The sequence below is a fragment of the Pogona vitticeps genome, chromosome 2 (assembly GCF_051106095.1).
Source record: "Pogona vitticeps strain Pit_001003342236 chromosome 2, PviZW2.1, whole genome shotgun sequence".
Classification (NCBI taxonomy): Eukaryota; Metazoa; Chordata; class Lepidosauria; order Squamata; family Agamidae; genus Pogona; species Pogona vitticeps.
In genome coordinates this window covers 252,755,375-252,780,287 of record NC_135784.1, presented here as the reverse complement: position 1 = coordinate 252,780,287, position 24,913 = coordinate 252,755,375, and the positions used below count along the sequence as shown (strand labels likewise).

Below are 24,913 nucleotides of genomic sequence, written 5' to 3'. Positions count from 1 at the left end.
CACGAGCGCAAGCACACCCAGACAAGCGCCACACTGCTGTTTGTGTGTGTATGCAAAAGCACCACACCGCTGTTTGTGCATCTGCAAAAGCGTGGGCTCATTTGTGTGAGAGTGTGTGCACTTGTTTGCGCATGCGCATGAGCACGGGGGGTTCCTCGCCTTCCCTAGCCAGTCCATGGGGTGAAAAAGGTTGGGGACCCCGATGTAATGGATAAGCACATCAAGCCGTGTTCTCTCTTTTGTTACTCTAGATACAACATTTACTTTTTCAATTCCAATTGTTATGACTGGTTCTCTATGCTATATATTATGCTGCTTGAGTTCTTTCACCAAACTTTCCTGCGATACCAGACTGATTAAAAAAAAATCAGAATGTCTACCACAACGCACTTGTCCTATATGCAAGTCATATCTCTTAACTTTTACTTTTTCCTCTCTAGGTGACTCTCCATATTGTATATAATTTCACATTTTGATGTATATTTAATACAATACATAGATATTTGTACTGTTACTAGTCATTTAAACATTTATCTCAAAAAAGAATTGCCAACAAGTATACAAAGATTCCTCTTAGCCTCTGAATGCAATATTTCAATGGAAGCTGGAGACAACCATTCTGAGCATTTTAAACATTTTTATTCAGGTCATTTTCACATAAATTTGCAACCATGATACAAGGATGTAACACAAGAATATTGAAGTGCAATGAAGAATACAAAGTTAGTGTATGAATAATCATAAATAATGTTTCAGAGAAAGATTTATAGATTTTAAAAGAAAGGCTCTTTGAAAAACTGAAATATTAAAAATTCCTCCAAGTGGCTTTTCATTGAATGTGTAACATTTGCTTGCGTATAAAATTTCCTGATAGGAAACTCTCTTATTTCAATTCAAGTTAAAATATTTAAGCACCGTTGTACCATCTGGAATGTGAAGAACATGTTTTATATTTTATAAGGCACAGGGTAGTCCACTTTCAGTGAAATGAGCATACTTCAATTAAGTCCAACAAAAACTACAAGAATGTACAAAAAGGCTGACTGAAAAAAAATCCTCATTATTGGTTTATCCTTTAGATTTAATCATGGATCATGAAATGCTTGGAATAGCAAAGCTTTGTATGCTAGTCAAAGTCAAGTGTGTGAACAGCCAAACAGTGAAGAATATTTCAGTGATGTATTTCAGTATTTACAGCTGAAGACAGATTTTTTTTTTAATCAATGGCCCAATAATTTCAGGGGCCACAGGAAAATACCCCAACTGTACTTTTCCCGCAAATCAGCACCTTTTTCTTTTTGCCATATACATCCAAGCTGAGGCCTGGTTCCAAGAATGCTTAGTATTGCTGTTCACAGATATTTTGCTCTCTTCCAGAAACTGGAAACACATTTTTTAATGAAATAGTGAATCTGTATAGCCATGTTATTCAGAATATCAGGTAGGCTAACTCTACCTGTTAAGCTGCCACCATGGGGTCATCGGCCCCTGCTCCTCTCAGTAGTCATCAGATTCCCAATACCAGCCACAGTATTTCCTCCTGCTGCTACTATTGCACACTTTTTAAAAACAACAAAGAGCCTACATATAAGTATGGTAACTTGTATGTGTATCGAAGAGGCAACTGTCACTGTTGGCATATCAAACAGTCTAGCATATGTTGTGGTATATTATTAGATATATGACAGTCAACACTGGTGGTTCAGGCATCCATAAGAGCCATCAAAGACAAGGATGTATTCACTAGTAAATGAAAAAGAAATAAATGGTTCTTGTGGGCATATTTTTATCCAAATACAAGGACCAATGTTTGATTTACATTTACAAAAGTTACAGTACTGTATGAGTGAAATCTAACTTTGTCCAACTACCCATGGAATAAATACTGTTGACAGATTATTCCTACATTCCCTCTGCACAGATGCCAAATTTGGTCTGTATGGTATGGGGGGGATCCCCCAGTTCACTGGAAACACTGGAGAGAGGAAGGAAGAAGCCCAGTTGTGCAAATAAATTTCAGCTCCTGTGATGTGAGATTTCACCCATAATCTCAGGGAGAATATGAGTCATCCATACGATTTGAAAATGTACACGTTCTGAAAATCTGAAAACTAAACAATCAAAGATTTCTATCAAAGAATTACTGACAAATACTTTATAGTACTCCCAAGTGCAATGTGTCACTTTTTACACAGTGTAATATCAAAATACTGCAGATTTTATACCAAACAGTTTAGCCAACAACTGAGCATTTGTAAGGATTATTCAGTAAAGTGATGAGGGAAGAGACATTTTGTTAATACTTATTTCACAGTTTGGAGGTTTTATTCAAAAAGGATTAACTCTTCTGCCTACAACCACAAACTAGGGTTGTATTCTATTTCTCAATGTTTCAGGTTTTGACCCTTAACTGCTACTGTAAAATATATTCTATCTTGCATACATCAGGTATTCTTACATGGTATTTATTGCATAGATGGCTATTGTTTCTAAAATATTTTTCTCCCAAAACAATCCTTTATTCCTTTTTTTTACTAGCTAAACAGTTTAAAAGTACAGTACTCTGTAAGTTTCTGAAGAACATACATCAGCTTCCTTCTGACAAGGTAAACATTTAAGCCTTGCCACTTAAATATATTACTAGTAACCTCTTTATCAGCCTAATTCTTGCAATAAACAGTTAAATTTAAATTTACTTTAAATAATGGAGCTTAGCAGGAAATACCAAGTCTGTAAACTTACACTTTTTTCCACCGCACGTATTTGGAGCTTTAATAAGCTGATAATAATAAGCTTGGTTATCCAAATCCAGACAGTCTTGTACATTAAGCATAAACCACTTCTTTAAAAGTGGACTGTGCTTCCAGTAAGCTAACTTTTATACTATGGAAGCTTCACTTCCTCAGCTGGTTCAGATTTGGCACTATAACTACCGATCTTCTTTCCTACTCTTTATTGTCAGTATTATATTGCTGCAATCCAAAGAACTGTGACATAAATTCCATGATTCCAAACAGCCTTTGGAAGCAGTGCCCTGGCCATATAAAAATACACACTTCAAGGGGGAGGAAAATCATGAAAGCTATTATGTGTTACTGAGAAGGGGGGATAAAAGTTGAACAAATACAACCTGTTAAGATCCCAGTGGGCTTACATGAATCATCAGATGAAACTTCTTTGGATCTCAGCCTATATGAACATGGTTTAAGTTGTTTTTAAGCCCGTTCACAGATAGGTTACTGATTTCCAGTAGTCAGAGAAAAAGCATTTTTGTGAACAGTTGACTTCCTGGATCATTTCAAATTCTGCCTAAAGCACCAAACTCAACATTGTTTTCAAAAGTTGTAAAATATGAATAGAGAAATTCATTTCATTCTGAAGAATGTCTTAATGCTTCAGAGTCACATTAAAATTCTTTGTTTATATTCTTGTCCTTTTAAAAAGTTTATTAAAGTTTTTACATCCTATCGCAATTTATAAAATAATTGTATCTCAAAACCTTGAGCACCGATGCAGAAATGTTCTTTCGTCTTAATAGCTGTTGAACAAAAAAGACATGATAGTTAATTCTAACAGCCATCAAAATCAAGTAAAATATAGAAAACTAAAAACAGGCATTAGTTTTAAAGCTTCAGCAACGCTGTTAGTAAGTTACTTTTCGTCTGCTAAAATTTGTTCTTATTAACTGCTCTAATACAGCTTTAATTTATTTATTTGAGGAAGGAAGAGATAAGGATTCCATAAAAATGTTTGTAGTTGTTGAAGAAGCTTCATTTTCCCCAAACTGAATAATGCCTAGTGCTTAAAGAAAAGGGCCTGTCCCATTAAAAAAAATCAGCCTAGGAGAATCTGTGACAAATTCTTACCATTTTATTAACATCACTGCTGACGTCTGAGAATACTACTGGTTCTAGTTCTTAGGCTCCTAAAACTTATCGTGCTAAGAAGGAGATATAAAAGTCTGGTGAAGGCCTGCATTAAGCCAGCTGGTAGCAACAGAAATAGTGAATAAAATGCAGGACTTCAGAAATTAAGGGATTATGGTAAATGTTGCATTGATATAAATTGGATAATCCATGCTTTATCACTGAAAACTTTGGAAGTTCAGATGGCTGACCTATGGCTGCTAGAGAGAAAAACTGTACCGTTCTGGAAATGGCTGCATCTGCATGAGTTCAGTATATGGTTTTATTTAAGCATTTATTGTTTATTAATGGTTATAATTGGTTGTGTCTCTGTGAAATAGCAGACCTGGAGAAAACCAGTCAAATTGGGTGAGTATGATTTTGGTACAGAAATCTAAAGTTAATGTGGATTTGCTTGGACTTCCTTAAAAAGTTAGTCCATGGTGTTCTAAGGATGCTCTTTATCTGGAACATAATCAGCAGTATCCGGAGAGTTTGCAAGTAGAAGCCAGGAATAACAGCTGAAGCTCACTGAGTCCACAGAACAGAAGGAATGTACAAATCCCTTCAAATCCCCAAAACAAGATTTCTAAAGTGAAAGTAATTCAGAAAGAATTCAACTCCACTGTCTTGCATTGGCAAGCAATTCAACACTTGCATTATTGTTGGTTCATTCTAGGCCAGGGGTCTCAAACATGCGGCCCGGGGGCCATTTACGGCCTGCTGGATGATAGCTTGTGGCCCCCAACTTGCCTGCCCCCCCCAAAGTGCCCACGCGTCCTCTGCTGTCAAGAGCACCTGTGGGGGCCCTGCCCCATTCTGTTTAATTTCGCAGGTACCGGTGGGGGCTTTTCTCCTTTGGCAAGGAGAATTCTGTGAGGTTTTTTTTTTCAAAAAAATTATGTCTTGCCCTCCTCCCCACCCCGCTAGGCGGTTGCCTGTGCTCCCTCCCTTCTCCACTTCGTCCTGCTGCTACTGCTGCTGCTGCTGGTAGTGAAGAAGGAGCCGGATGGGGTCGTGGCTGGTGACGAGGGCTTGCACACCCCTCCTCCTCCTCGGAGCCCCAGCCGGGCTAAGGAAACTCCTGGGCGGTTTCCTCAGGCTCTTGCTCCGCTTGGCGGAAAATCTGATGCGGCCCAGCCTCACCCAGACTCTGCCTCCAGCAGCCCCCAGGTAAATTGAGTTTGAGACCCCTGTTCTAGGCCATTCAACAGTATTGGTTGTATGGCAAACCAAAGGCTAAAGCATATAGTTTGACTAAAAAATTAGACTTAATTTGAATCTCAAATACAATCCGAAAAGGAAGCAACTGACATTAAGAGAAATGCACAGACACAGTTCCAGATACAACTCTACGCTTACAGTCAATATTTCATCCACAAGCTCAGATCTGAATTGCGCACACACCCCTACCTAAGCAGCTATTTCCAATCTCATGGCTGGACAAAACAAAGGGGGAGGTGCAATCTGAAAGCTTGTATCAATAATTAAGTTATTTCTTATGTTAGTCTTTAAGATGCCATAAGATTTGTTTCTGATTTTCTTAGAACAGACTAACACAGTTACTCCACCTCCTGGAAATGTCTGAAAAGTTTCATTCTACATTTTGTATGACTACAACATATTCTCTTCCCCCCAAATATTATTGAAATTTAAGACTTGTACTGCAAAATATTAGAGATACAGCAACACTACTACTCACGGTGAAATTGTGCATCCGGAAGCATACGCATGGTGACCTGTGTAGCGAATATCACAACGTACTATGTTGTTGGAATAGTCCGATTCTGGTACCAAATAACTAGGGTTTACACTAACCTACAAGAGAAATACATGTTACACTTTGCAGTTTCACATATTTATTAATTATGTGTCTCATAAGTTTTATTACCTTTAAAATGTAATTTCCAGGTTTTACATCTGTAATATCAATCCACTGGCAGTCTATGTCGGCATTATATGTGTCATAACAACCAGGACTCAGTCCCTAGAAGTGAAGTGTAGAAACAAGTGAGATCTCAATTTTTAAGCCGTCAATATTCTACTGATAAATGTCAAGCCCACTGACTAGTTATAAATTCTCTGCATTTCACAAAGTAATACCTTTAATTTAGCTGCCTTGAGCTTCCTTATTGAGAGAAAAGCAGCCTATAAATGACACTAAATAAATAACATTAAAATAATAAGAACAAAAATCTTTATTTTACGGCCACAGACAGGAAAATAAAATAAAAATAAATACGTTTTTAGACAATGTATTATATTTTGGGAAATTGAATACATTTAATTTCCTTACAAAGCTGAACAATGTGCCTTGGTTTCCATACATATATGGCTTTGATCAAGAGATGTTTGCATAAATAAAATGTCAGTCCTGCTTGCACAAAGTAGCCCCACTTTCCTATTATACTGTTCCACAGAGTCCTTCAGTTCACAGAAGCAGCTTTTGGAAATGAAGTGGGGACCCAGAAAAGCCCACTGCATGAGGGGACATCACCCCATCTATCCCTGGATTTAAACCTATATTTTTCTTTCTTAAATAGGCAGAGGCTATATTATATGTAGCCTCTGCCTGTTTAAATATACAGTGGACCCTCTACTTACGGAATTAATCCGTATTGGAACAGTGTCTGCAGGTCGAAAAGTCTGTAGGTCGAGTCTCCATTGACCTACAATGCATTGAAAACTGATTAATCTGTAACCAGCCGTTTTTGTTCCGTTTTTGTTCCATTTGGGGTTTTTTCTGGTCTGTAGGTCGATTCTCTGGCTGCAAGTCGAACCTAAATTTTGCAGCCAGAAAAGTCTGTAAGTCGAGCTGTCTGTAAGTTGAGGGTCCACTGTATGTGTTCTTGTGTATTTTACATGTTTAAAACTAGCTAACAGGAATAGTTATGACCATTCACTATAAAGATGATATGCTCTCTTTTCTATCTGAACATCCAGAGGAATATATCCAGATCCTGGTATAATTTCTTTGCATTCTGAACAATCTAAGGATCTAATCATTTTTTGTTTCTCTCTCAAAACAAGGCAACCGCCTCCCCTAGACTGACTGACTAAAACATAGGATTGATGCTAGGCTTTTGTCCAAGCCCCACTGCAATCTTGTAGGGTGAAAGAAAAGGTTTTAACTTAGGAAACATGTTATTGTCCTGAAATGACAGCCACTAACAGAGAGCCATTCACATTCCATGTGCTATGTGAAGTCTAGTCCCTTTCCCCACCCTGTGACTGCCCCTGTGAAAAGCACAGTGCTTGGCCACCAATTGTGTGTCACTTGGCAAGAGCTAAGTGCTCGTTATGGAGAAGGTCATGGGTATATGGAGTGCTGGCAGCTGCATGCATTTTTTGATCTGGAATCTGGATGTGGATTCCAGTTGCTGAGGAAAATACTTCATAACAAGCACAGGTTTTGAAACAACAGATGAAGCCACAAGAATGTTTAAAGAATTCAAAGTAGCATCCGAGTGTTGAATATTTGATGGACTTGGACACCTCCTTGTAGTAGTAATGGGACATATCCTGCAGAGGCTCTTCATGGTATAATTGCCTGTTGTCCTCATATGCACTACCATCGTAATCCCTGGTAACCAATACAGAGACAGCCCTAGAGTGTTTGTTGCAACTGGCTGCCACCTGCAATAATACACTTCCTCCACATCTTTAAGCCTACTAAATTAAGGCTTAAGTGGTGGTGTCGAAAATTGCATGCCACAGCAGGAAGATCTGGGATACATTAACATCTTAAACCCACCCATCCAAATGACAGAAGTAAAGTATAACCAATGTTAAAACTTTTTTATTACAAGTTATTTATGGTTGTTCTTCTCAGTAATATTTACTTATTAAAATAAAAGCATTTGGCATTGCTGTTCGGCTCCCCAGGGCTCCCCAAAGCAATGTAAAACAAAATATAGAAAAACATTCTTTAAGAGACGATTCACTGAAAACATATCAAAGTGAACAACATTCTAACACAAGAGAACCAGCCACCTCCTTCATATTTTCCTACATGTGGAGTGAAATGGCTATCAGAGGTTGCTCATTCCTGCAGTAACAGGCATGCCTGTTTATAAAACAGAGGCATTTTACTCTAAGCACAATTGCATTGTCTTGAATGCTTTTGTTTTGATGCAAGATTAGAAGTATCAGAACTTTCAGAGAATAAAATGATCCCAATCCTTTGGCTAAACTGCTTGAGGCACAGAGCATCCCTCGACGGAAAGGAGTGCTTCGCGTTGTATCCTCAGCTTGTTCTGGTCTACTAACTAATTCCACCCACCTAGGATCCAAACTGGCTCATAAGGGAGCGTAAAGCATCAGCTTCTACTAATTATATTCCTTATAATTTTCTTAGAAGGTAGAAGCCTTTTGTTTAAAAGCGGGGAAATTAACATCTATAAAACTGCATAGATACTATTCCTGCACTGCACACTGATACCTCATGAGCTGTAAAAAAAAAAAACTGGTAACAGAAATCAGGCTGTACCCTGATGGCAAATATACTTTATTCATAACTATAGATTACCTGTGTGTGTGCTGTACAAGCATATCGTCGATAGTACCCATAATCGCAAGAAGTATCCTCAAGACAAAAGCTTGCTTTGTGTCCTTCTGCTACCCTCCTATGTGAGCTTGCTTCAAGCAAGTCATAATGGCTGAATTCATCCATACTGTGATAATGTCTGTCAAATGTTACAGAAAAATTAGTAAACAGATTTGGCTTTGCCTATGCAATAAAACAAAAATTAATAACAGCTGTGGGTCAATGAAACAATAGTTCACTTAACATTCAGAAAGACATTTAAGGCTGCAGCTTGCAAAGCTAGTGGGTTAACACTTTGTTGCCCAGGGAAGATGTCTCTACACATAGTTATTGTTGGAGGGTTTTTTTTAAACAAACTTGTCTGTAGTTTGGCAGGGAGGGACCTTTCTGGGCTGGGGTGACTGTCAATCTATCCAGCATTAACCAATCATTCCAATCCTGCCTTGTAATTCAATGAAAGCCCTGCCTCTCTGCTAAGTGTTTTTCCCCCTCTCTAGTGTCTGTTGAAGTCTGTTGTTAATGACAATTACGTATGTCAGTTTGATGTTTCATTTCTTTGCAACTATAAGAAAATGTTTTCTATTCTTCCTACCACTAATGCCTGAATAAGTTCTTGAGATGGTAATGAGAAAGAGGTGGACTAATCTGGAGAACTTGAAGTTATTTTGCTCTGTGAATCCCTGCATTTCTGCTGCACAACTAGACAAGTTTAGCCAAAAAAAACCTCTGGAGCAGTTAGAATATATCAATAATTACATAAAGCATGTAGTCTTTAGCAGTAATTACAGTATATAATTTACTTTAAAACAAAGTAATACATGAACTGCTGTTATTTCAAAATTCCTGCTGCAGAAAGAATAGGAAGCGCTTAATGTAGCCATATATGCCTACTGTTACCATAAGACACTGTTTATCTGGTTCCAAAATGTCTGCTTTTACTAATAGCCTCAATAATATGTGCAAAATAATTTGAGATTTACTTTAAACTCTGCTGCATATTCTACTGTGATACAATTTGCTTTGTCTTCTATAGGATTATTCTATGGCCATAGTATGAAAGACCTTTGTTCTAGGATTACATTTTCCACAATAAAAGTAGTGGTGGGGAAAATTAACCACTTAGGCACGATCAGACTCCAACAGGGTGACTCTCTTGCTCAGCACTATATGCCTAAAAATCTGCTTCAAAGAACTGGAGAACCCACTCAAGCCAGCTTTTGTGGCAAAACTGACAACTGTAACAGGGACTTAAAAAGGAAACACAGTTTCGTTCTGTTCTTTAGGAGTTATATGACATTAGATATAGGACCATGTTGCATCTTCTTCGCACGATATTCCTTCTATGGTTGTATGTAGTGAACACGTGTAAAAAAAAAAAAACCCTACCATTCAGGGCAAGAGACTTCACTTCAGCTTCAAGCCCTGCTATCAAAAATACAAGCTCTTATCCACACTTGTCATCTTTACTAAATGTATGCATTATTTTTAAAAAATATATTTTCTGATTACATCTCAACAAAAATATTCCATGTTGTTTCCAGCATGCCAGCATGGCTTAGTGGTTGGACTGTGGGAGCAGGACAACTCAGAGGACCCAGGTTCAAATTTCCTCTTGTCCATGAAGTTCACTGGACGGCCTTGGGCTCATCACTCTCTTCCAGTCTAGCGCCTTACACAGAATTCTCATGAGGATAAAACATGGGGAGGAAAACCAAGGATACCACTTTGAATTCAGAGGCAGGAGGGAATAACAGAATAAATTGTTTTTTTTATTCTTCAGGCAAGATTTTTTTAAAAAAATCTCACTTCAGCAGGAAAGGATGGTGCTGCTTTTCCAAATTCTGAGTAGATGGGGTTAAGATTCTGCTTTTGTTCTCTCTCCAAACAGTAGCAGGGGTGGGGGAGCCACATGAAAACAAACAAGTAGCAAATGAACATAATTGGAAAGTACCATACTGAGCCCTTCACTCACTGATGACAGCTGTGCCACTCCCATGAGTATCGTGGTCGACTTGGTAAGAAGTCAGATGTCCCTTGGTTTTTCACTCTCTGGGGGAATCTCAGAAGCACTCTGGTATCATAGTCCCTGACATCACCCCTGTATGCTGAACTGCAATGATGGAAAAGAAAATATGCATATGATATACAGACTTTACATTGCTTGTTTAATACATTTTAGCTTCAATGTGGTATTTGCATTATCTCTCCTGGAGCTTACTGGGTTTGTTGCAAACTTAGTCATGTTTAGACTACCATCCACAGAAATCAATTCAAATGTAAATTGGTCATAATTGAACCATGTCCCATTGATTTTAGTGGGCCTACACTAAACATATTTATTTATTTAAAAGGCACCTTTATCTCCATAGGAAACACATAAATACATCTACATCCAGCTCACTGAAAATCAAGCATTAAAATATCAATTAACAATTTCTAATAAGGTATTTGCAAGTGTCTGAGTGTATTTTTATTTATTTTTATCATTCAGTCAAATTTTGCTTACAAAACTGGACTTCCCAGTAAGTTTTTTTTTTAACCAGAATTCTTTGTTTCTGCTTCCTACTGGTTCTCCACGTCTTTCCTCTCCTGCCAGATTCAACAGACCTTATTTTTCTTTTCTATAATTCTTCTTTTTTTTAAATAAAAAACACCTTCTCATTTTAGAGTTAAGTAACATTCCTATTGCAGCTTGTGGTTTAACGTCTGGAATATATTATTTTTTAGTTAAACTTACAACTGCCTTCAAGGTCCCAAGTACTCTGCTAGCTATTTTCCTAACACACGTATAATACTCTCAAATTGACTTACCAGTGTGAAGCTAGTAAATCTTGGTGGACACTAATTTTTAAAGGCATTTTTGAATAATATTATTGTACTTAAATTTAATGCTAGAAAGCCAATTTGAGTCTTAGCTCCAAACAGGAACATTTTTCCACCACTGTGGCCACAGATAAATCCACTTATGTGCACTGCCGAAAATGCAACTCACCCATTAACATTAGAGAAATGCTTGAAAGGTGATCTGATATATACCTACTTTGAACTAAATCCCATTCAGTTCAATTGGGTTTATTGTGATTTACAAGAAGAGGCAGACTTAACTCTTATGCATTATCATCTTTACATTATATGGGTGGTTTCCGTGCCTTTTTTTCTGCCTGAGACAAAGGGCAAGGGGGCACCCCTCCATTCCATGTATAAAAACTAGACACGCCTACTGCTGAATCTTATTTCAACAATAGTGATGGAACATCATCCTGTACTTCATCTGATGGCAGCAGGTTCACATAGAGGCACAAGACAGGCTGCACAGCGCATGCAGTTTTTTCTGTTTCCTTACCCTCCTTCACCATCTGTTCTCTGCCAGAGCTGATTTGCTCTGTCTAATGGTAGAGACAGCCCTGATGTTCACTCAGTGATTCCCAATGATTTCAGTAGAACATATTCTCAAGTATGTGTGCATGGGATTATATTAATTAAATAAACTGCATTAGATATAATATGAGCTTCACTGCAAGTGCTGAAAAGCAGTAACTGGCTTGCTTGTTTAAAAACAAGATGGGAGGCGGTAGGTGGTGGTGGTGGAATGAGAATGATTTGGAGACTGTTAATCAAAGAGCAAGTCAGTTTCCTTTAACTTTATTTTACAATTTCCCAAGAAATCTGCTCAGAGGGGACTTTAAAAGAAAAAAAATTAACAAAGCACCAGATTAATGAGAAACAGGCCTTGGTAAGGCAATAATTCCCAGACAAGGGGATGGAAGCCTTGTAGCTGGGTCAACGAGCTCTCAACGGAGGATAATAGAATCAATATGTTATGAACTGGAATGGGGATGGAGTTCTACTTTAAAAAATTTAACAACATTAAAGCCTCTCCCCCATACCTTGACTGCTACTGGTGATGTTTCAAAAATCTTTCCAAACATGACCTGAACTATTACGTGAAAAACAATGGGTACCCCTTTGATTAACTCTTATTCTCCAATTCAGTATTTTCTCACCCATTACAGTAAAAACCCAGAGAGTGTGATGTAAAATGAGGGGTTGTAACCATGCTTACCTTGCCAGGCAGTTCTCCTCAGCAGCACATCTTAAGTTATACATGGATGTCCTCTGGACGTAGGTGGATGCTTGGATATAGTAGGGATCTGGCACTAGGTCAGGAAGCCCTGCAGTGCATGAAATCACACACATGCAAGTGGATCAAAACCAGGACACATCTGCAAGATTCATTTCTCCACGGAGAGAGAAGCCACCATTGAAGTTCTAAGTTTCCTATCCGTTATACTGCTGTCTCACACCCACTTAATAAGGGCAGGAGTCACTTTTCACAAGATAAAAAGAATCCCAAAGAGGCAATGTGTCTCACAGACTGGCAGATCCCTTACAGCTTTCTCTTCTGCTAACTGATCTTTCCTCCCAAATCTTCAAGGCATCTTCACTCATAAGGACACCAGCTGAAGAGAAACAACCACTGAAGATTCCCCAGAGATCAAAATACTGTACCAGAAATATGTCTGCTACAATGGAGCATTGTTCTTCATTTCAAGGAGCTGAAGCAACACTGAAACCAAAAGGCTCTAAGCAAACTATGTTTTGAATTAGCCTCATTATAAGATGAGTCTTACAAGGAAGGCTCTCGTCCCTTTCCTATTCTGGAGCTCAAAGAGACAGCTCCTGCATTTTCTTTGCTCTGAAGTAGGGAAACAGGGTTTGTGGGTCCCACCACTGTGTTCTTCCATGTATGGTTGAGGCTCAGCACCTGATAAGGTAAAAGGACTGCATGCTGTTTGGATAAGGATATTATTTAGCATCAGTTAAAACAAAAAGAATGTCTCAGTGCATCTGTATGGAAGTTTTTCCTTGCTATGGAGAACTTGTGTGCAGTCAAGTTAATTCTGATTTGTGGTGATCCTTCTCAGTGTTTTCTAGGTAAAAGAGTACTCAGAAGTGTTTTACCCTTCCCTTTTTCTGGCGGGTGCCCTGGGATTGCGCAGCTTGGCTCTGCTCCCAAGAGGCCCACTGGAGAACCGAACTTCCAACCTCTGGCTCCTCAGTGACATAGCCCAACTCACTGAGCTGCCCAGCCAGCTTAGTATGGAGTAATCATAGCTAAAATGTGGGAGTGAACATTTGGAAATGAAAAAAATGAAATGAAAAAAAATGAATGTTCAAGAACTACTGAGCCACTAATTATTGTAGAAACAACGCCTAAGGAAATTAATTAGGCTGGAGGTAGGAGAGAATTTTAAAAAGCCTGGCCACAAAACTACCCTCTCCCCAGCTTGATAAGCGGAGTTGTTCCGCGGTAGGAGAAGAAAGCTTTGGGGCCTGTTGTTGTTTTTTAAGATGCATTTTTAAAAATTATCTTTCTTTGTAAAAAAAAAAAGTTCTGTCCTGCCCTTTCTTAAGGAGAGAAGAAACAGCCATCGCTAAAGTAAGCCCTGGCGAGGGCCACTTGGCAAAGCGCGTCCCATTTCCTCAGGCCAAAAAGAGCCGCGCCGAGCCCGCGGAGGGCGCGCGGCGAGAATGGGGACCAGATGGCGCGTCGAGGCGGCAACGGCGCTGCCGGGCTTGCCAACTGGCCGAGGCGAAAGCGCGCCGTCTGGCGAGGAGGAGGAGGGGATTTGCCACGCGGCGGCGGCGGCTTAGCGGGGATGTTTTCGTGGGGGGCGGGAGACGGCTGCGCTCCGGAGGCCCCGGCAGATGCGAACGGCTCTCCTCTACGCCAACGCGCAGCTCCTCAGCCCGCTTCCTGCAGCGGCGGCGGGGAACCCAGGTACCCAGATTTACACACTCACTCTCTCACTCATTCACACACACACAGAGAGAGAGAGAGAGAGACGCCACCGCCTGGCGCTCGCCCTCTTACCGTACTGGAAGTAGCCGGTGCCGTATCCCGGCCGGTAGCGGCTGTTCTGTCGGGGCCGCTCGTAGGTGTCATAATAATTGTAATAAGGGTTGTCGTCCGTGTACTTCTGTGGGTTGTAAGGGTCGTCTCCCACCATGACATCGTCGCGGCGCGGCGGCCGGAGGTTGCTCAGAGGAGGGGAGGCGCTCCCGTTGCCCGGCCTGGAGGGGTCGCCTTCGAGGGGCCTCAGGCGGGCCACCCCCTGGGAGCTGCCGCCGCCACCACCGCTTTCGGTCCCGGGACCCCGGCTGCCGCCGCCGCCGCCCTGGTTGCCGGAAGGTGGCTGCTGCTGCTGGTAGCCGGCTTGGAACCAGTGCTGAGCCGCCGGCCTCCTGGTGGTGGTGGCGGCGGAGCCTCCGCCCGCCTCCGCCGCCCCTTGCGCCCGTCGCGGGGCCGTGCTGTTGCCCCGCAGGAGCAGGACGTGGCCGCCCGGCGCGGGCTCTTGGCTGTGCCTGCGTCGAGGAGGCTGGTACTGGGAGCCCACGCTGAGGAGGCTGTACACCTGCCCGTTGTTCTCCCACTGAATCCGTTGCCTCCACACGGCCGGAGGCGGCGGCGGGGGGTTCCTCGGCGGCAGGCAGGCCGCCGGCAGCCACAGCAGGCAGAGCCAGCAGACGCACGCCTGCAGCGGGGCGAACCCCAGGAGAACCGGCGGCCGGGGAAGGAGACGCATGGCGGCGGCGGCGGCGGCGGCGTGTGCCTCACACAAGCCGAGGAGCTGCCCCGTCGACGACCACGGACGGCGGCGGCGGCCCTGTGGATTGCAGAGCCGGGAGGGCAAGACGTCAGGGGCGGCGGGGCTTTCCTTCCCGCACACGAGCTTTTTTCTTAGCGCTCAGACGCGACGAGGTGGATTTGGGGGAGCCCCACCCCGTCCTTTGCTTCCGAGGGCGGTGTGCTGCGAAGACGGGTTTGAAGAGGACGCGCGGCAACAATGCAACCCGTCTCTCCCGCCCGCTTTTGCTAGTGTCTGGAACGAAGCGGCGGGGGAGCGAGGGAGAGAAGGGGGGTGGGAGGGGGAGGAGATGAGGGATTTTAAACTTTCTGGCAGATTTGCAAAGTTACACAAGCCCATTCTGGCAGGCGGTGCCTCTGCTATTTGTTCACGTAATGCGATGCGAAACGTGCGAGTCTGACAGCTCCCCGGCTTCCCCCCCCCAACCGCCCTCTTCTCTCTTTCACACACAGAGAGGGACCACCCTCCCCTTTCCTCCAGCCTCCTCTGCGCGGGTCCTGAACTCCCAGAGGGACAAACAGGGCAAGCCCCCTTTCTGTACACCCAGTTCTGCGGAGGGCTCTCATTTTCTCGCCCCCTCTCGCCATGGAGAGCAGTGTGCCCTCGAGGGTTAACAGCAAGCAGGCATTTTTCCCTCAGACGACTCGGCCTGCCAGGTGGTGGGGCACGGCCAAAATATGCACAGAGAAAAATGCTATTAGATCATCAGCCCCAAACTTGAGAGGCGAGAAAGCAAGAGTCAAAGAGAGACGAAACATGTTTTCTGGGAAATATTTTCACCATAGACATCTCCCGTAATTTGAGTTCTGGCGGGGAAACTTGGTGGTGGCCGTGGTTTAAAAAAAAAACAAAACCCTTCGTGTCCGCCTGTAATGCCCTTTTCATTATGGCCAAAATCCTCCTCAAATAAACGGGTGCATACCAAGTTTTGTTTTTCTCTGTATGAGTCATATGAGAACTTCGTGAGGGACGTGTCTCCTGGACAAGAGATTCACTTAAAAGTGAGTTTTCCCGTGGGAGGGACTGTCTATCATATCAGGAATGTCAGCTGGAAAAAAATAGGGAATGGAACTGAGCTAAAATAATTTCCCTTTTTTTTTCCTTCCAGAAAAAATGCTACCAGTTCAGCATCTCCTATAATGGATCAAGATAACCTGTTGGACCCTGAGAGACCAGTTTTAAAATTCACTGAGTACAGGCTCCAGACGTTTTCCAACTGTCTGTAACATGTTAAAGGATATTTTGTGATGAATCACTCTAAAAGGAATGGTACAGATTGTGCTTTTTCCTCTCCATACTATATGCTTGGTACTCAATATGGGTCATTTGAACACCAGATCTCTTGATTTGATTGCACAAGGAGGTGCATTATATTCAGCATACTAGTAGTACATTTTGAAGTGCAGATGCTCATCGTGAGAGTCCCTATATGCAGTTTCCCATGAGTCCAAAAATGTAAACAGGTGGATTAACCAATAGCAAGAGATGAGAAGCAGGTCCTTTGTAATAATTTGTTGTTGTTTAATCATTACGTCTTGTCCGACTCTTCATGACCCCATGGACCAGAGCACACCAGGCCCTCCTGTCTTCCACTGCCTCCCAGAGTTTGGTCAAATTCAGGTTGGTAGCTTCGGTGACACTGTCCAACCATATTCTCCTCTGTCGTCCCCTTCTTCTCTTGCCTTCAAACTTTCCCAATATCAAGGTCTTTTCCACGGAGTCTTCCCTTCTCATGAGATGGCCAAAGTATTGGAGCCTCAGCTTCAGGATCCTGTCCTTCCAGTGAGCTCTCAGGGTTGATTTCCTTCAAAATGGATAGGTTTGTTCTCTTTGCAGTCCAGGGGACTCTCAAGAGTCTCCTACAGCAGTGGTTCTTAACCTTTGTTACTCGGATGTTTTTGAACTGCAACTCTCAGAAACCCCAGCCAGGACAATTGGTGGTGAAGGCTTCTGGAAGTTGCAGTCCAAAATTCCTGAGTAACCCAAGGTTAAGAACCAGTGTCCTACAGTACCACAATTCAAAAGCATCAATTCTTTGGCGATCAGCTTTTTTTATGGCCCAGCTCTCACTTCCATACATTGCTACTGGAAAAATCATAGCTTTGACTATTCAGACTTTTGTTGGCAAAGTAATGTCTCTGCTTTTTAAGATGCTGTCTAGGTTTGTCATCGCTTTCCTCCCAAGAAGCAGGCGTCTTTTAATTTCGTGGCTGCTGTCGCCATCTGCAGTGATCATGGAGCCCAAGAAAGTAAAATCTGTCACTACCTCCATATCTTCCCCTTCTATTTGGCAGGAGGTGATGGGGCCAGTGACCATGATCTTAGTTTTTTTTATGTTGAGCTTCAGACCATTTTTTGGGCTTTCCTCTTTCAACCTCATTAAAAGGTTCTTTAATTCCTCCTCACTTTCTGCCATCACAATGGTATCGTCTGCATATCTGAGGTTGTTGATATTTCTTCCGGCAATCTTAATTCTGGCTTGGGATTCCTCCAGTCCAGCCTTTTGCATGAGGTGTTCTGCATATAAGTTAAATAAGCAGGGAGACAATATACAGCCTTGTCGTACTCCTTTCCCAATTTTGAACCAATCAGTTGTTCCATATCTAGTTCTAACTGTTGCTTCCTGTCCCACATATAGATTTCTCAGGAGATAGATAAGGTGGTCAGGCACTCTCATTTCTTTAAGAACTTGCCATAGTTTGTTGTGGTCCACACAGTCAAAGGCTTTTGCGTAATCAATGAAGCAGAAGTAGATGTTTTTCTGGAACTCTCTGGCTTTCTCCATAATCCAGCGCATGTTAGCAAATTTGTAAAAATAATGTCTCTTGATTCTTCATTCAAAACTAAATCACTCCCCAGTACTTTGCACTAAAGCAGGAACAGTTTGCAATAATATGCTATTCCTGGAAAAACCTCATCCACTTATTATGAAGATTGGCAGCTAACTTCAGAAGGAACAGGAAAGCTTGGAAGTGATGTGAAAGCCCCCACTGATGAGAAAGCCTTGAACCTATGATCTTATCAGCTCTGGTTCCACTATATCATTGCTTGATTAAGTAGAATGATTTCCCATGTAAAATAAAACTGCTTTTGGCTGGCAGCAGCTTTCTATGGCCTCAGGTACTGGTATTTCCCATAATCCATTATGTGACCTTTTAAACTAGATATACTGGAGTGTAAATGTGGACCTCCATGAAAGTGTAATGCCCACTGATTTCAGGGCACTCCCTGGAGATCTGAACTTAAGTGTGTAGTTTTGCTGCATGAGACTAAATTATTTTGTAACACTGTACAGATACATCAGACCAAAACCTGGTGATACTTTTTTGGACTACATCTTCCAGAATCCAGCCAGTATTTTGAGTTCTGTTCTACCTGTTTCAAGCTATACTCACAGAAACTTACTCTTTGTGCACAAGAATGTATATTTTAGCTGGGAGTCTGAAATAATTGACTCTGGGATTTTTGAGACAAACTGATGGTATGGAAAGAATGGCAGCAGATATAAAAAATGGACAAAACACTACTAAATATGATGCAGAAGGTCCCTTGTCCTCTAATATGTATCAGTTCAGCATCTCAGAAGCTGTAGTAGACAGTAGAATATGTTGAGGCTTTTAAAAATTACATCATATTTGAAGCCGCCAAATCCATATGCCGCCTAATCCATGATCACTGCAGATGGTGACAGCAGCCCCGAAATTAAAAGATGCCTTCTTCTTGGGAGGAAAGCGATGACAAACCTCGACAGCATCTTAAAAAGCAGAGACATCACCTTGCCAACAAAAGTCCGAATAGTCAAAGCTATGGTTTTTCCTGTAGTGATGTACGGAAGTGAGAGCTAGACCATAAAGAAGGCTGACCGCTGAAGATTTGATGCTTTTCAGTTGTGGTGCTGGAGGAGACTCTTGAGAGTCCTCTGGACTGCAAGGAGAACAAACCGATCCATTCTAAAGGAAATCAAGCCTGAGTGCTCACTGGAAGGACAGATCCTGAAGCTGAGGCTCCAATACTTTGGCCATCTCATGAGAAGACTCCCTGGAAAAGACCCTGATGTTAGGAAAGTGTGACGGCAAGAAGAGAAGGGGACGACAGAGGATGAGATGGTTGGACAGTGTCATTGAAGCGACCAACATGAATTTGGCCCAGCTCCGGGAGGCAGTGGAAGACAGGACGGCCTGGCGTGCTCTGGTCCATGGGGGCACGAAGAGTCGGATACGACTAAATGACTAAACAACAACAACAATCCATATGCTGTTGTTACTAAGTTTCTATGTGTCCTGAACTTCTTTATGTGTCTCTAGGGCGAAAAATGATCTGAAGCTCAACATCAAAAAAGCTAAGATCATGGCCACTGATCATCACCTCCTGGCAAACAGAAGGGGAAGATATGGGGGCAGTGACAGATTTTACCTTCTTGGGCTCCATGATCACTGCAGATGGTAGTTTACCGACCAAACTCCGGGAGGCAGTGGAAGACAGGAGGATGATTTTAATTCATTCCACCAAAATCACTGTCTTGCAAAACCCAGTTCCCCATTGAAATCTATTTAATTCTTATTAAATGGGGAAAAATCACTATCTTGTGAAAATTGTCCATAAAAGACATCATCTTGCAAAACACAGTTCCCCATACCATATTGGGAAAAAGCAATCCCCTCACTTGCACTGACTTTGGAAATGCAGTGGGTCTCAGATGACCATCCCCCTCTTTCTCTCTCTAGCAAAGAAAGAGGGTGAAAAGAATCAAAGCAGCTCCCTGGTTCCTGATAGTGGTGACTCCTTTTGTCCTGATCCTTTACCACTGGGGAGAAAAAGAGAGAGAAAGCAATACAAGACATCACCAGGACTTTCTGCCTTTGCAATAGATCCAGATGAAAAGAAAAAGAGATGAAAAGGAGTCTAGAAAAACCAGGGAAATCTCAAGGGCAGCTCTCCATTAACACACATTTTGCAGTTGAGTTCCCCATATTTGGGGAAATCATAAGGATCAGCAGCACACCCAAGGTGCAATGAATGAACCTCCCCCTAGAAAAACCACTTTTATGACATGGTATTTCCTCTGCAAGGTGTGAGTTGGAATAGCCCTTTCACCTCCTACCCCTTCTGTCCCCTGACCCCCCCCCCAAGGCATGGTGACTCCCTGGCTGCACCTCCCATTCAGTATAGGGCTGCACAGCCCCAGTCCTGCCAGAGGCCAAGAGAGCTCCTCTGTTTTGGGGTGCCCTGCGGGACCCCCATTAGGGGCTAGCTGTTCCTCCCACAATCCTCTAGTGCACAGGTATTAGCATATGCTAATACCAGAGGATTGTGAGAGGAACACCCAGCTAATGCTAGGTGTTCCTCCCACAATTAGCATAAGGTATTAGCATATGCTAATACCTGTGCACTAGAGGATTGTGGGAGGAACACCTAGCCCCTGAAGCATTAGGGAGTAAAAAGAAGAGGTGGAAGTTGTGGAAGCTCAAAAGCTAGGAAGAAGGAGAAATGAGAAATTACATTTTCTTCCACCATATGATCTGTCCAAAAGCACAACTTGATGGAAAGTGAAATGGAGATCCTTGCCCACAAAGTGAAAATGGAAAGGAGGATGAGAAACTGCAGTGCTCTTCCACTAGAGTAAAGGGCTTGCCAAGCACAGGTTGTTGAATGAAGGGGTGAGAGAACAAGTCCCAGCTCTCTAAGAATCAGTTAGGCTGAATTTAGCCCAGCAAAACTACTTTGCTAAAATCACAGAGTCTGAGAGAACTTTGGAGTCTTGTGGAATCCTCACGGAGCTCAGAGCTACAGTATAAGGATACCTAATCTTAAAGCTTGATCCAACTGACAGGAAAACCTTGCTTCTGCCGAAAACAACCCGGATTTAACTTTTAGCGTACACACAAGGCATGTGCAAGTGTGGACTACTGTGCCAGGGGAGTGAGTTTTTCTGCCCCTCTGGCAGAGGTCAGTTTATTTTGAGGCCCACATGGAATCAATTCATTGGAATTGATTCCACATGTGTGTAGTATGCCCCTCCTGCTTTTTAAAAAAGAAAACCCTGCTATCTGATACAGTGCTATGCCAGATGGCAGGAATTTAAAAATAAATAAATAAAAGCACTATGCTTGCAAAAAGCTGGCACCTACCCAATAGCTAGCCCCCCCATCGCCTGCCTGATTACACACATTGCCTGCCTGATCACCCCCACTGGCCCTATCACCCCACCATTGCTTGCCTGATTGCTCTCCTATTGCCTGATCAACCCCCATAGCCTGCCCCATCGCCTGCTTAATTATACCTGCCACCTGCCTGATCCCTCCCATCACCTGCCTGATCAGCTCCCATTGCCTCTCCATTCCCTCCCAATCTGAGAGAAGGTTGGCAGGTGCACAAAAAGGAAATGTATTTATCCCCTTCCTATCAAAGACTATAAATTAGGGATTTTTCAGATGGGGCAGAATTTGCAGCTGATCACTTTTCATCTTGTAGAGGGTGGGACTTAGACTTTTGTCCAAACTGGACTTTTAAAAACCACATGTGTGGGGGGGCTCTTTGAGAGATCCCTGAACTCGTTTGAAATCCACATCCCTTCTATAGCTTCTCTGGACCATTCCCCCCGCCCCCCCCCCCCGCTCCAATAAAACAGCATGCTAATTTAAAAGTTTCCAGAAAGGAGGTTTGGGTGGAGAAATGAATTCCATAGAAACTGTAGGAAGTTCCATAGTGCCTCTGGAACAAGAATGAAGGCATTAAGGACAAAAATTCCCCAGAAGGCATGTCTTTTGTCACTGTTTTTGGACAAGCATTGTGTCATGTAGATGACTGAAATGATGCTGAAGTGATTAGTCACTAAGTGTACAACCAGGCACCATTACCCGTGTGTCTGAATAAACCTTAGGTGGGTGTGCTTCAATATTAACTAGGAAGTTGTGCAAGAACTTAGGGTTCTTTATATAGCAAAGAAGGAATATGAAATTGCCAGATGTTTGTGAAAAAGATGTTCTTAATACAACATAGTGTTAATGAAAAACTTTATGATCAGGAGATTTGGATGCAGAAATGAATTCCATAGGAACTGTACGGTGTCCTGTAGCATCCCCAGAACAACACAGAAAGCAGCATTAAAAGCACAATGAATGGTATTCCAGTATCTTGTCTATAATCCTATTACTTATGGAGTAACACATAGCAGTGAATTGTTACTAGCGAAGGAGTCAAGGCTTATGTTTCTCATAGCACACAAAGCCATATGTGTCAAGTTATGATTCTGCTCATTTTTTTTCCACTTAGATACTGTTCTAGTTTGTGATATAAAAACAATGTTCTTGTGTGACCTTAAATGGTAACAAGATTTATATTGCAAACATTTTTGTGGACTGCAGTCCACTTCATCAGATGCATGAAGTGTTGCATCAGCCATCAGGCCTTAGACAAACCTCTTGCAGGGTGAGCCTTTCCAGATCTACACTTCCCATCACCTGCAAACAACCTGGAATGATTGGGTTTGTAATCAAACTTATCTGGAAGCAACAAAGTTTAGGTAAGGCTGCCTTATACTGAAGTTCTACAGGAGATCTTTCCTTTTATTGTTCTCTGACATAGCCTCACAACCCTGTAACCTTTTCCATAATGGTTACGTGATATTGCTGTTCACTCTGTGTCCCTGAGAGCAACAAACAATGACTAAGTAAAAAGGAAATGGAAGGTCTGGAAAAGCTGGAAAATAGGGAGGAAAAAATTAAAAAGAGCCCTCTGTCTTTCTAATCTTCACAAAAGTCTCATTCACTTCACAAATAGTTTGTTGTATCTCAGAATGTGATATTAGAAAATGTTTCCATATGGTGTGGGATTCCAGCCACAGCTTTAAAACAGGACATTTTAACCATTTTTACCTTGGTGTGTTCTGCATTGTGTGTTTTAATATATTTTTTGTGAGGCATAACAATAATGCTAGATCAAGAATGCTGAAGACTGAAGTGTTCTATCACAGATTGCACAGGTTTTATAGCCTCTGTTCTCAATTTTCAGTTGGAATTAGGGTTGATAGGAATTGCACTGCCTTGTATGTTTACATCATGGGATGCCTGATGTCAAAGCAGGCTCAGCATACTCAACTACTGCATTGCCATGTCACTTTAGAACTTTGGGAGGGAGGATATGTGGACTGCAGCTCCCATTGGTCTTAGCCAGACTGCCTAATTGTGGGAGTGTGTGATGTAGATTACCAACAGTGATGGGCCTGCCAGAGCTATCCAAATCAGGCCCACAAACATGACGCAACCTCTCCTGCTCACAAGCAACCCTTGCCCCATTATTGGAACTCTGGGTGGCCAGTTGAGGAAGGAGAGCCTGGCCTGGCCACCCTGCCTCCAAGGGAAGACTCAGCCCAATAACCAGAGGATATGAAGGCAACAAGAAGGAGAAGAACCATCCATAGTGCATGGAGGGCACACAAGGGCACATGAGGGTGGTGTGTGTCCACCACATATGATGGGAATGGATCTATTGAGAGTGGACATTCTCCTGTATTGAGAATGGCTGCTCTAGATTACCCAGAACAAATTAAACCCAACAACCACATTGGGATAAGACCTTGACTAAAGGCCCATTCAGGTGCTTACTAAAAGGATTAAAATCAACACAAAAGCAGGAAAATGAACTACCCAGCCTGCTTCCTCCTCTTCCTCTATATACAGTGGTGCCTCTCTAGACCAAACAAGGAGGAACCCCCTAGAGATTACTTTTGACAATGACAGTAAGACAGGTTTTTTTCCTTGACCCTGTTTTGCAAGATGGTTCCTCCCCCCATTGGAACACATTACATAAGACCTACTTTTTTTATCCCAAAAAAGTGGGGGAGGAAGTGTATGCTTCTGTTTTTCCAAGAAAGCCAGCAGCATACACTTTCTCACCCACTTTTTGGGATTTTAAAAGTAGGCCTTATGTAATTAATGTGTTTCAATGGAAAAAACCTTCTTGTAAAGCATCACCAATGGGACTATGGTTGCAAATTGAAATGGCAGAAGAAGGTGAAAACAGCCAGGAACCAAAGGGTAAAGACATTATAAAAAAAAAAACAGAAAAATCACAAATATAATGGCCCTATTAACATAAATTATATAGTTGAGTTCCCCATATTTGGGGAAATCACAGGGTTTAACAGCATACCAAAATACAATGGATAAGCATCTCTCTAAGAAAACCATTTTGATAACATGGTATTTCTCCCATTAAGGTATAAGTTGGAGTGGCCCTTGCATCTCCTACCCCCTTCTGTCCCCTGACCCCCCAAGTCATGGTGACCCCCTGGCTGCACCTCCCACTCAGTACAGGGCTGCACAGCACCAGTCCTGCCAGAGGCCAAGAGAGCCCCTCAGTGTATTGGGGTGCCCTGTGGGACCCCATCAGGGGCTAAGTGTTCCTCCCACAATCCTCTACTGCACAGGTATTAGCATATGCTAATACCTTATACTAATACCTATACACTAGAGGATTGTGGGGAGAATACCTAGTCCCTGATGGGGGTCCCACAGGGCACACCAAAACACTGAGATGTTCTCTTGGCCTCTGGCAGGACTGGGGCTGTGCAGCCCTGTACTGAGTGGGAGGTGCAGCCAGGGGGTTACCATGACTTGGGGGGTCAGGGGACAGAAGGGGGTTTGACTTCTTTTACCCTTTTTCTTTGTTGCTGGAGAGAGAAAGCTATCAGACCCATTGAATTTCTAAAGGCAGTGTAGGTGAAGCGATTGCTTTTCCCCAATGTGGCATGGGGAACTGTGTTTTGCCAGATGATGTTTTCTACTTCCTACCAATCTCTACTTTCTCTGGAT

The 24,913-nt window shown here is 42.4% G+C and overlaps 1 protein-coding gene, 1 long non-coding RNA gene and 2 other non-coding genes across 5 annotated transcripts; 1 reads left to right on the top strand and 3 right to left on the bottom strand.

The window, feature by feature from the left end:
- Positions 1–617: 617 nt before the first annotated feature.
- LOX (lysyl oxidase) lies at positions 618–15,195 on the bottom strand. 2 transcript variants are annotated; one of them, XM_020803617.3, is made up of 7 exons: positions 14,327–15,195; positions 12,515–12,623; positions 10,424–10,561; positions 8,434–8,590; positions 5,797–5,892; positions 5,608–5,723; positions 618–3,538 (listed from the first exon to the last, which is right to left on the bottom strand). In XM_020803617.3, the coding sequence occupies exons 1-7, from the start codon at positions 15,036–15,038 to the stop codon at positions 3,532–3,534; spliced, it is 1,335 nt and encodes a 444-aa protein (XP_020659276.3). In that variant the 5' UTR covers positions 15,039–15,195; the 3' UTR covers positions 618–3,531. The 2 variants fall into 2 exon arrangements, with proteins under 2 accessions (XP_020659276.3, XP_072848528.2); XM_072992427.2 differs by lacking the exon at positions 618–3,538 and having other exon boundaries at positions 5,604–5,723; positions 14,327–15,157.
- On the top strand, positions 14,095–16,368 carry LOC140704906 (uncharacterized). The gene is made up of 2 exons (XR_012084395.2): positions 14,095–14,233; positions 16,210–16,368. It is a non-coding gene; the product is annotated as an uncharacterized LOC140704906 (long non-coding RNA).
- A 3,645-nt stretch (positions 16,369–20,013) lies between these two features.
- Positions 20,014–20,178, bottom strand: LOC140705166 (U1 spliceosomal RNA). The gene has a single exon (XR_012084657.2). It is a non-coding gene; the product is annotated as a U1 spliceosomal RNA (small nuclear RNA).
- Positions 20,179–24,159: 3,981 nt separating this feature from the next.
- Positions 24,160–24,322, bottom strand: LOC140705202 (U1 spliceosomal RNA). The gene has a single exon (XR_012084671.2). It is a non-coding gene; the product is annotated as a U1 spliceosomal RNA (small nuclear RNA).
- Positions 24,323–24,913: the final 591 nt, after the last annotated feature.